Source organism: Stegodyphus dumicola, chromosome 7 (assembly GCF_044657685.1).
Source record: "Stegodyphus dumicola isolate Sdum_Otavi_A_Nest chromosome 7, ASM4465768v1".
NCBI classification, from domain to species: Eukaryota; Metazoa; Arthropoda; class Arachnida; order Araneae; family Eresidae; genus Stegodyphus; species Stegodyphus dumicola.
In genome coordinates, this window is record NC_140774.1 from 164354849 (window position 1) to 164368087 (window position 13239).

General features: G+C 31.2%; 1 protein-coding gene across 2 annotated transcripts in view; it reads left to right on the plus strand.

The window, feature by feature from the left end:
* Positions 1-13239, plus strand: part of ebo (exportin ellipsoid body open) — a 119102-nt gene that overhangs the window by 51832 nt on the left and 54031 nt on the right. For both annotated transcript variants that reach the window (XM_085821020.1, XM_085821021.1), the window contains exons 9-13: positions 4424-4550; positions 4655-4764; positions 5646-5754; positions 10141-10233; positions 11541-11776. In XM_085821020.1, the coding sequence (XP_085677146.1) occupies positions 4424-4550; positions 4655-4764; positions 5646-5754; positions 10141-10233; positions 11541-11776 (675 nt within the window). The remainder of the gene's footprint in view (positions 1-4423; positions 4551-4654; positions 4765-5645; positions 5755-10140; positions 10234-11540; positions 11777-13239) is intronic.

Here is a 13239-nt window from a genome sequence, read left to right on the forward strand (position 1 = left end):
TTTTCTGGTTAGTTTAATTAGTTAAGGATCAATCAGATGTTATAAATGGCAACATGAAACATGATTTATAATAGTGTGCTATGGTCTTGCAAAGTTCTCTTTAAGCTGCTGGCCTCCAACAGTGGCCAAAATGAATAAGATCACCGAGTGTTAGGATCTTGACCTGGTTTTGATTTCAGGCAAACAGTCTGACTGCATTTTTTTCCCATGTGTAACATGAATATGTGTCAGTTTTCCTCTGAAAGTCATCACAAAGACATATCTCTCCTTAGGCAGATAGATACCCTTGCATACTTTGACATATTCAAATAACTAAACTAACCTCCTTAACAATTAGGCCATATGAACTGGAAGAATTGAATTCTTTATTGATATAAATAACAAGATTGTACATGTACAGCAAAATAATTACAAATAGCCCAAGTGGGGAAACAGAGATAAAGCAAAACTTTTTTTTAACATACAGGCAATATTGAAGATTGTTAAAATTGCTCACAGAGCAAAGCTTAAAGCAGTAATCATTGAGCAGAACCTTAATATTGTTAAATCATAAACTAAACTAGGTGAACTATTGCTATTTACCAGGGTTCTATTTGTAAGGTTACTCAAGTGAACGTAAGCACTTCAAGAAGGTTTGAGAAAAATCAGTCCTGGGATTTAATATACACTGCTGGCCACCCAAATTGCAACACCAAGAAAAACAAGAGATATCACTACAAAATTTATTAATAGATAATATGTTGACCAAGTATCAAATGATTAAATTTATAGACTTCTGTGAAGTGTGGTTCCTTCCAGAGTCAGTAGCCAAAGTAGCTGCCATTGTTGGAGATCACCGCTGCTACACGCCTCGGCATTGATTCAAAGAAACTTTGGATGTGTTCTTGGGGTACAGCAGCAGCTTCCACATGTTGTCAAAGTTAATCTGGTGTGGCAGCTTGGGATGTAATCTGGGTCAATTGTTCAGCAACCATGGACCACATATTTTCTGTCGGCGAAAGATCAGGAGAGCAAGCTGGCCAGGGCAGCAATTCAATCTGGCAATTGATGAAGAACCCTTGGACAATGTGTGCCACGTGTACTCGTGCATTATCCTGTTGAAATATGGCTGTGGGCAAGCCCTGAAGGCAAAGAAGGACAACTGGCTCCAACACCTCGGAGATGTAGTGCTGGCTGTTTAAAGTATCGGCAATGCATACTAGAGGAGTGCCAGAGTGATACCCAATACTGGCCCATACCATAATAACTGGTGCAGGACCAGTGTGGCGGTGCATAATACAGCTATTCAGCATCCTTTGCAGACAGAAGCGTGACTCATCAGTAAAGACAATTTCATTCCATTCTGCCGTCCACATCCTTCTTTCATCACACCATTGGCTGCGGAGTCATCTGTGGTTCTGCATCAAGGGTAGACGAAGCAATGGACGTCTTGCGGACAGACCACTGTGCTTGCTGTAAATGGTGTCGAATGCTACGCGCAGACACTGGATGATGCACAGACTGAATGTGCTGTGCTATGGTTTGTGATGTAACTGAGCGATCCGTCACTGCCATGCGCACAATGTTCCTGTCATCACGTGAAGTGGTGCACTGAGGTGGATGCGATCGAACACGTCGGTCCCTCATACTCTCCTGCATCCAACGGTCACATATCTGCATTACAGTTGTTTGGTTTCGTCCAACATGACTACCGATTTCCCTGAAAGGTAATCCACACTCTCAGTATGCCACTATCCTTCCTCTGTTGAACTCGGATACTTGATCAAATGATGATCGTTGGTTACTATGAGGTATAATTGATCATTTTTTTTTTTTTAAACCACAAGGAAAACACAATTGCCGAACTTGAAATTATCGAAAACTCCAAGCCTTAAATAGAGATTTGAAGTGGCGCATGTGATATGGGTCAGCGCTGAAATTCTAATCGTTTGCATATCTCACCTCCGTTAATGCATGTTCTAAATTTCATGTTATTTGCATGCTTTCTTCAGGGTGTTGCATTTAGAAACTTCTGGAATGTTGTCTAGTTGATGGAAATTATCAAGTGTTGGGAATGTAGCTACAAAAATTGTATAAGTTAGTACTGTTGTTAAAATTATATAAAATAATTTGGAAATTTTTATCCACAGTTGTCAATAATTAACTTGTATTGAAACTGGAATAGTGAAACCTCAGTTCATAAATTGAATTAATTCCTGAAAACCATTCATCATCCCAAATGTATGTTCATTAACAGAAACTGTTTTAATCAAATAAAATTATATAAAATAGATTAACCTATTCCTGAATTGCAGGTGATCGCTTGCTTAAAATTTATACCATTTGTGCACAAAACAGAAGACAAAACTTAAAGAAATCGTTACACCCAAGACCCAAGGAAAAAAGTTAGCACAATATTATGTACTTAAAATGTATATATATATATATATATATATTAATTTAGTTCTGCCATACACATATGAAGGAGAGTGGCCATAATAAAGGGAAAATATTGAGAAAAAATTTGATTGTTTGGAAGAGAAGTCTCCTTTTGTAAAAAGATCAGCTAACTGTCTTTCTGAGCATCTTCATTTATCTTGTCTTTGTCTCTTAGTGCCACTGAATATTGATGAAGACTCACTGGCCTCTGTTTGATTCGAAATTTATATCCAGTGTGATTTGTTGTTGTCTGTCTCTTAAAATGTTTCTAAAGTAAGACATGTCATAGTCTTTGAAATTGCTTTGTTACAGCTTGCTATTGTTTTATCAGGGTAATATCATTACATAAAACCTTGCACCTCATTTTGCGCAAATTTTGCATATCAAAGAACTGTATCTCTTCTTTTCTTCTGAAGACATTCCAAAAGTGCCTTCTATTGCTGCTTCTGAAGGTTTTTTCAGTTCTTTCCCGTTGAACTTATTTTTCTGATCTGTGAGTAAGTCCTTTGCATTTCCATTGTTAATTATGGTTTTGCTTAGGAGCATAATATTGTAGATAAAAATAAAATAAATATTAATGAATGAAAATAAAATAACTGAAAAAATAAGAATTATAAAAAGTAAACAAAAAGCCCTCAAAATCTCTGTCTGGAAGAAAAACTGACCATGATTTCCTTTGGACAGAATTAGTCTCTTGAATGTCATTTGCTTCCAGAATTTATTATTGAAAATTAAAAACAGAAAATATTAAAATGATGTTTCTATAAATTCCAGAGTGTTACTTCTATGCTCAAGGTTACCTTAAAAACACCCTTGAAAATCTTTTGTTGCTAACTTAATTGTTCATAACTTGAGACACTGAGGTACTTTTTGTTCAGATAATTTATTTGTGATATGAGGTTGTGTGGTATGCTGTGAAAACTAAAAAGTTCCAGACAATGTTTTTATGCGAGTTTGAACTTAATGATACTTTTTAAGTTCTTTTGTAAATATTGTTTTTCAGAGCCATTTATAACTTCGTTTCTTCATTTCAGATTATGTTTATTCTTCCTATGTTTATAGTATGTTATTTTTGTTTTGAATGCAAATTTAATTCATCTATCATTTATTCTTGAGACTAAACTGTTTGGAAATACATATACATTTATAAGGTCCTAATAGTGTAATATTAACTCAAAGTCCTTCAGACTGACAAGCAAGTTATTGCTCTGTCTGTGTAAATGCAACAAAGTCCTGTGAAAGTTTTAAATAAAACTTTTTTTTTTTTTTTGTTAAATTTGAATTTAAACAAATGGTGCCACTGCTACATATAAACAAAATTTTGACATTTACACATAGTAAAATAATATGAAATAAAAATTTAAAATTATTGTAGCTAGAGACTACACAAATTAGGCCCGACTAAACTGGCTCTGATAATGGCATGTTAATGACATAATTTAATTTTGTTTACCAGGTAGATAATTCTGGAATGCTAACTACCAGAGCTGAATGATAGAAAAGTAATGCTGCAAGCATCACTTCTAAAAGCTGTATGTTTAAAACATTCAAAACCCTCACTTTAAATACTGTTTAACTTGATAGCATGTTGGTAAGGGCTAATGGAAAGAAGTTATATTCAAATCATAAAAATTGGTTAATTAACTTTAAATACCTTATAATTTGTCAGTAATTTCTGTTAATTACGATATGTAGTCTCTTTCCTGTGTGTGTGTGTGTGTGTTTTCTGTTAATTGCCCTTATATTAACTGTGGTTTTGAATTAACCGTGAGCATCATCTACAGTATAAGTGTAGTTGATTGAGGGTTGATTCTAATACAAAATCAACAGTTTATATATTATTTTTAATCAAATTAGTCAACTGTAAAAATTACTTTTTGTAATAAAAATTAAACACTAATTTTAAGATATATGAAATGGTTTTAGGAATGCACACTCAATTAAAATCTACTTAGTAGTAATTTTAGTTCTGAATGCATAATCACACATATATTTTTTCTTCTAGGTATGTTGAAAAGTTTACAGAATTTCTTCAGTTATTTGTAAATTTGCATTTGAAAAGATTTGAAAGTAGCCCACAATTTCCTATCTTAGAATTTTTAGCTCTGCTTTTTAAATATACGTTTCAACAGGTAATAATATTTTCTATAATTTACTTTATTTTTGTATAATTTTCTATAGCTTACTTTCTTTCATTGAGGATTTGTAAAATAATTACATTTTCATTTTATTTCAGCCTAGTCATGATGGATTTTATTCTTGCCTGGATATCTGGAATACATTTCTAGATTACTTGAGTTACAAGCTAAAATCCCAAGATAACAGCTATGAATTAATATTAAATAAGTAATTGTTATTCAAACTACTTACCTAAATGTATAGTTATTTTTTGTGTGCAAATGTAAATTACAATATACATACTTAATATTGATGGTAGAATATATTGTGTTGAAATATAACCATATCATTATACTTGTTACGAAAGTGTTGTAGATATTGTAAGAAATTCATTGGTACTTAAGTTTTGTATTAGTACAACTACTTTTTCAGAGTTTGGTAATTTTTTGCCGAAGGGAAAATTATTTATATACTAACAAAAAATGATTTATTATATACATTCATATTAGTACATACATATTTTACATTTTAATTAGCTATTTATCTCAAAAGTCGATCAACAAACGAATTTTTGTTTCTTTTGTAATAGTGGAAATTTTATGACTTTTCTTTAAGAATAGATTTAAAGGAGTTATTCCTTTTGTGAGTTTATAGTGAAATACTGTATTTCTGCAGAAATTTTACTGTAGTTTGTTCCTTTAAGTTAATCTGACAAAAGTGTATTTTAAAATAGAGGTTTATAATCTCAAGTTAAAGATTTAACATTATATTAATTGATAAAAATCATTAGAATTTAAAATACAGCATAAAGAGAAAGTATGAAAATGGTGAAGTTGTTTGTTAAAACTAAACAACTGTTACGTGTATTTTGCCAGAGTTTTGACACATTCTGAAAATTTGGGAATATTTACTTAATTTTGTTGTGCTAATACTTAAGTATCAATTCATCATCTAAATTTTATTATGTTAGTCTCATGAATAATTTTAATTATAGGCTACTTATGAAAAGTTGAGTAGGAAAATTATTTTCACTAAAAATTAAAGATGGTATTAATACGAAGCGTAATTACATTCATATTATATTTTATTATTGAAAATATATGTTTTAGGTACAAAGATGCATTATTGGCTCTAGTGCAAGAAATATTCAGGAAACTTCAGTTTAGGTATAACCAATCAAGTTTAGAAGAATTAGATGATGAAGATCTGGATGATGATGTTAGTTTCTCCTTGTTGTTGTAATATTCAAGTTGACATTTTTATTTTAAATTTGTTTTTTGTAAAATCTGTTTTTATAAAGATCTCAAACTTATTCAAATATTGTTATAAAATGACCTGTTTAAGACCAAAACTAATTTTAAACCTTTTATTAAATGAAACCTTCATTTTCTATGAATTAGTATAGAAATTTTTAAAAGCTCATAATTAACATAAAAAAGTGGGGGAATAACAGAAAACTGTAATTTCATAATTTAGAAGAAACTGGATTGCATAAAACTGTATATCATTAAACTGAAAGAAACCGAATAACATAAAGCTGTTTAAAATGAAAAAAATCGGATTCCATTTGCTTATTAAACACCATTCACTCTTTGTTTAAAGAAAATATTACTTATGGAGAAACTAATACTAGACTAAAATTGTAAGTTGGTTGCTAGAATGCTTGGAATAAGTTTACAGAAATTGTTAGTTAGATAATCCCAAGGTTTCAATGCATACTTATTTTAGCTTTTGAAATGTTTGTATCTGTTAAATGTTTAATTTATCAAAAAAAAAAAAAAAAAAAGCAACCTCTTCCTCCAGACTTCCACTGGTATGACTAGTGCAAGTTTAGAGTGATCTCTGCTAGCATTCATGGTTAATGGGAACATAAACTTTGTTTTTATTCTCAGTTTGAGATTCTAATTTATTTGTGAGAATAAAATAACTAATTATGACTAGGGTTTGCTATAAATAAGTAAGTCAAACAAAAACTTTCAGGTTGTTAATATATATAGTATATATATTCACTGATGCAAAATGAAATCCCAATAGCAAAAAGAAATCAGCTTGAGGCATGAAATATAGGCAGAGCATTTGTTTAGGTAACATATTTACTTGATTAAGGTTTCAAAGTTACAGGTAAAGTATGCACAAGCAGATCCAGTTTAAATGTGATACGGTGGTACATTAATAATGATCATTTAGTGATCATGATATTGAATTCAAAAACACATGAATTGTGTCATACAGGTATGGTGTGTCCTTTTGTGGGATGGAGTTCCATGCTTATTGTGCTTGGTCAGTCAAATCAGCAACAGCCGTTTCTGGTTGTGGATGATGTTAGATTTGTTGTTCAATCATGTGCCATACATGCTCAATGGAAAAAATATTGGGTTAACTCACAGCCCAAAGCAGCATGATAGCAATGGTATGAGGATGAACTTCATCCTGTTGGAAAATGTCCCCTGAAATATTGCTTAACAATGTCAGTGCAGTCTCCAGTCTGAGGAATAAATTTTCTATCAAAGTGTATAGGATAACAACAAGTGCTCCTGTTGTCATAGAAACCAGGCCATAACTCCTGGTATAAATCCAGTGCATCTGTGCCACAGACAGCTTACATCTAAGCTCTTATCTGGCTTCTTTCTAGGCAGCATATGGCCACCACTGGCTTCAAGACAGAAATGACTGTCAACTGAAAACAAGACTGATCCCTACTCGACCATTTTGATGAACTCTAACTTGACACTTTTCCAAAATGAATTAGAATTAATCAAAGTCATATATGTTGTTGATTTTGAAATAGTGGATGCTACAGGACCTCTAGTGTGGACCTATCTCTCATGTAATCAATTTGGTGCAGTTCACTGTGTCCCTCTGGTGTGAACAAAAGCTTGAATGTCTGCTGTAGATGCAGTGTGATGCACTGCAGATGTGTGGCAAATATGGCACTTTTCTCTTTGAGTGGTGGCAGGTGCGTCTGTTCATAGTGGCTATGTTCGTTGTAGCATTGCGTGTATTTATTTAGTGTGAAATTTGAATAGACGTCATCCTTGACATGTACCCACATGCCTTCCCCCTTTTTTTTTTAATATATCTAGCACAGCTCTTTGGTGTTGGGATTTCATTTCCTGTCAACATATATATGTAAAATAAGAAATATGTAATTCAAAGTTATAATTTAAATTAGCTCCTTCTTTTTTCTTTTTACGAGGGCTATGTAAGGAACTTTTCCTTTTGACGTCACTAGGCGCGCGTCGTTCATGTAAATTTTGGTTTCTATGGGCTCAGCATCTCAGTTGCCATCCAGCCATCACAAAGGGAACATTTCCATGTTGCCCGTTTCTTTGATATTCAAATTCAAAATGTGCTCTGCAATTGGAAATCCCGCCAGTTGTGAGGTGCGGTCTGTGATATGGTTTTTGTTGGAAGAAAAACCTTAAGCCTATGGAAATTTATCAGCAAGTGTGTGAAGTGTACAGAAACAATGTAATGAATGAAAGTTCAATCCAGAAATGGTGCATTCAGTTTAAAAATGCCCGAACTAACGTTCATGATGAAGAAAACAGTGGATGCCCTAGCGTTGTGACTGACAAACTGGTCGCTAAATTTGATGAAAAGATTTGTAAAAAACCACTGTTTCACAATAACAGAGCTTTCGCTTAGTTTTCCACAAGTTTCTCAGACTTTGTTGTTTGAAATTGTCACATAAAAGCTAGGCTATCGCAAATTTTGTGCAAGATGGGTGCCGAAATTGCTTGCAGACCACCATAAAGATCAGAGAATGGGAGTAGCTTTGACATTTCTGGAGGCATACGACAGACATGGTGATTCATTACTGGATTGAATCGTAACTGGTGACGAGACATTGGTGAGACACGTGATTTGCGAGACAAAATTACAGTCCATGCAGTGGGGGCACACAAGTTTCCCCAAAAGACCAAGAAAAATGTTTGCAAACCTTGTCACCAAAGAAGATTATGGCGATTGTGTCTTGATATAGGCAAGGTGTGCTTCTGATTGATTTTCTCGAACGTGGTGCCACAATAAATTCCGAGTGGTACTTTCAAACTTTGTACAACCTTAGGAGAACAGTTCAAAACAAGCACTAAGGAAAGTTGACGTCCAAAATTTTGTTTTTGCACGACAATGTGATTTTCTCGAATGTGGTGCCACAATAAATTCCGAATGGTACTTTCAAACTTTGTACAACCTTAGGAGAACAATTCAAAACAAGCACTAAGGAAAGTTGACGTCCAAAATTTTGTTTTTGCACGACAATGCCCGACCTCACACGGCAAACCGCACTCAAGAACTCCTTAATTCATTCAAATGGAAAGTTTTCTCTCATCCACCCTATAGTCCCGATCTTGAACCTAGTGATTTTCGCTTTTTGCCAAGAATGAAGAACTGGCTAGCCACACAGCTCTTTGACGACAAGGAGCTGCAGGTGCGTGTCACTGAGTGGCTGAGATCGCAGGTGACATAATTCTATGACGAAGGATTTTCAAAGCTTGTCCACCGCTGTGATAAGTGCCTCAATTTGTTTGATGACTATGTAGAAAAGTAGAATTTTAGTCGCTCTTTCTGATGTATATAATATTTTTTCCCCTTGTACTTAGTTTCTTTTTAATTCCAAAACGTTCCTTACTTTCTGAATAGCCTGCATACTTTGGATACTTCCCCTCTCTTCTAAAATAGTAATAACTTTTTCTGAACTGCATCATTTCTATATTAATCCACCATGTGACTTTAACATACTAATGATGATGTAGCTAATTTGGAAATTAAACCAAAACCTTTCTATTAATAAGCCTCCATGATGAATAACTATGCACTTCCTTTAGGCATTTTGGCCTAGATAAACTGCTTCTTCCTTCTTACGGCAAAGCTATCAAAAATGTAATATGTATGAAATAGGAATGATTAAAGTGCCAAGTAAAATGTGGCCACAAATGTCAATTGAAAAAAAGTAAACATTTAATCTTCCGTGGCTGCCAACTTGCTTTTCGTTATAGATCAACAGCTATGAAATGCAATATTTTTATATTAACACAGTCAACATTTCTCATCATCATTGTTATTTAAAATATATATATATTTATACATTTTAAATCAATAAGTTGATTTTGGTTAAACGTTATTTCTTAAAATAAGATTTACTCCTAGGTTTTTATCTTTAAGACAAAATTATTTTTGAATGTTAAATTTCTTTATAATTATTTTACTTCAAAATAATATAATAATCACTATATATGTAATTATTTCTAGGTATTAAACATTCAAATGTTTCCATTCATCTTAGTTCAAGCAATTATTTCTGTTACTGACATTGTTATAGAATTTTGAAGCATATTTTTAAACAATTCTTTGTGAGCATTAGAATTTTGAAGCATACCTTTTAAACAATTCTTTGTGAGCATCCATTTTATAGTTTCACCATAATATTTTCCTGAAGTAATTCCTGTTATTATAATATGAATCATATATATTTAAATAAAAGAAATATCAATCAGTTTTTCTGATTAGAAAATTATACCCTGAGATTATATTTGAAATGTTTAAAATACTTTTAGTTTTGGGTATGCATCATGCTAATTTTTATACTTTTCTCTCTTTTAGTCATTAACTGAATGGCAACAATTTTTATGTCAGTGCTTAGAAATTGCATCTAAAGTTTCTGATCTTATGCCAAATGAAGTTTTTAACTTAATTGTAAGTATAGCATCATGAATGTTTCTGTTTTTTTTTGGGCCACCTTAAAGAAAATTTTAATTCCAAAAGCTTTAATAATTACATTAATAAAAATATATAAACTGCTTTCTGTTTCCTACATTATTGATATTCAAAGACAATTTTATTTATTAATTTTTTATATGCCTATAGTATGTTTCACTTAAAAAATAAAGACGACTTTATTTTTGTGAAAATATAATCTTGTGTTTTACACATATGCATATGATTATATATTTATATTATATGTGCAAATGTTTTCAAGTTGTATAAATAAAAATGAGATTTTTGATGAAGTGATAAATGATTTAGCAAAGGGTTAACTGAATTTGTTTTAATTATTTTCTGCCCTTTTTTCACCCAGTCTAATGATTTTATAAACTATATATTAACGTTTAAGATGTGGTAAAAATTAAATTAGTTAATATTTAAGTAGAATATTATAAAAATTCATATTTATCTTTTGGCCACTATAGCTGATCTAGTGTTTGACAATGTAAAGTCAATTCCTGATTAACTGGAGACAGATTAACTTGACTTGTCTGTTGCAGAACATTGAAAAAATTGCTATCACAAACCATCAGCATAAAATAAAACTGTTTACAAAAAGTGCTAAGAGGAGGACCATCTACTATCATTCGTGAGATTACACCAATGATAGCAGATGACTGTCAAATGAAATCTGCTATGAAACTAAAAGTCTGTTTGATTTTTATATGCAGTTTGAATTAAATAACATTTTTCAAGTTGTAATATTGTTCTTTAGTGTCACTCGTACTTTATTTTTTCATCTCTAATGATGTTTATTCTTTCATTATTTACAGTATATCTTGAATACTGATTTAGTTTATCTAGCTTAGTGAAATTATTCTTTAGATTAAATTGTTTGAAAATATGACTAAATCATTAATAGTTTTCTTCTGTACATTAAGCATTATTCCTACTCTCTGGACTTTTTAATTGGCCTTCGATGAACTCAGATTTTTAGTTAACTGTGGGTAGCATCTTTTATTATGCTGCTAAATTGGAAAAAGACTGTATACCTAATTAATTTTGAACTTAGTGTAATATAATTAATAAAATGAATACACCAGCATTTAATTTCTATCAACAGGTTTTATTTCACTGACATTTAATTTCCAAGACAAATTTTTTTTATCTCTTTTTTTGCTAGGAGGGGTAAACCTACTAAAATTTCTTTATATTCACTCTTCTTATTTTTTGGTATTCAAACTGTATAATTAATGTTGTAACTTTTTTTTATTACTAAAATGAAATTATTCTTCCAGTTCATAATATTTGAAGAGAATTTAAGGATATATTTTGACCTTGAGCAATATTTGAAATCTGCTGCAAATAATGGCCCAATTGAGCTAAATATTTGTGGTGAAAATGAATGTCGCCGCTTACATTGCAGCCTGAGAGATCTTTCTTCAATGCTTCAGGGTTTGGGAAGATTAGTGGAGCATATGTGTGGAGAGCACTTTAATAGTCGAAAATTAGATGCTCAGAAAACTTTAGAAAAGTAAGTTTTTGTTCATCTTATAAATATTTTATTAACTATTAATGTATAATAATATGAATATTATTATATAATTATCAGAAATTACTAAAACCCAGTTTAACAAAAGGAAGTTGAGAGTAGCAAATCTTTCAAAAATATCTAATAGATACAAAATGTGTATGAAATGTAAGGAAGTAAAAAAAAAAAAAAAAAAAAAAAAGTCATTCTGATTCAATAAAAGCGCTACGTGAAAAATAGCAATTATATTCCCTAGCAGCTGTATACAACATGGGAATTTTTATTATGAAATTTAAAAAAATAATAAATGAATTGTAAGAATAAATTGTTAATTGTCATAATAACTCAGGAATAGTCTCATCAGCAGTGGGAATAGTTTATTATAACTCAGAAATATTCAGCATTTTGACTTAACACATATTCTAAGCCAAAATCATCATAAATATACCATATAACTTCAATTTCATCATTTGCTAAATCTCAGAGAGCTTGAGAAAATGAATTGAAATGCTGGAAAGGAATGAAAACTTTATAAAACCTAATAAAGATTAAAAACGTAGTTTGAACTGGAAAAAAAAAGTATATAAGCTATTGCCATTTTTAGATGACTGTCTGGTCCAGGCTAAGACACAAATACTTTTTACATCATGCACAAGAAAGATTTCTTAGTTTGAGTTGTGAAAATGGTGAATTTTCTATTTGCAGCTTTACAATTGTTTCTCTTATCCTTAAAAAAAAAAAAAAAAAAAAAAAAAAAAAAAAACTGATGTATACACCTCATGACTTCCTTGTACGGAATATTAAATTATACGCATTTTTTCTTGCATTTCATTTAAACTTATTGGATTGAATTAGATCTACATCGCCGACAGCGCATAAACCACAATAGAATAAATTCATTCTTTAAAATTGACTCTAGTATTTGTTTACCATAGCGATACTCTGGCGCTAGATTCACTTAACAGTATTAATAATTATATAACAGTTAACTTATATAATAATTATATAACGGAAACTAAGTTAGCTGTTATATAATCCAATAATTATATAACAGTTAACTTATCTATTTCGTTCATATTATAACTCATAATGCACAAAATTTATATCATTTAAAGAATAGCATTATCTAATCGTTGCCACATGTTCTATTCAAATACTATAATAAAGCTAGAATGATGTATAAAAGAAATTAAGCAAACAAAACAAAAAAGAAACAGTTTTTTACAGACGATTTAGTATTTCTCATTTAATTAATTTAGTTCTCACTTCGCGAGAAGGCAAAAATACATAAAAACTCAAAATATCTATATTAAAAATTACGAAGTAAATCTTAAACACTTATTTCCTCAAAAAAATTCCAGAAAGAATTAAGCATGATTTAATTGGCAATAATAAATGAATGCGTTATCTTTGTTGCTGCGAAGCTAAGTTTCTCTAGATTGGCAACAAATCCACTAGTCTCCTGT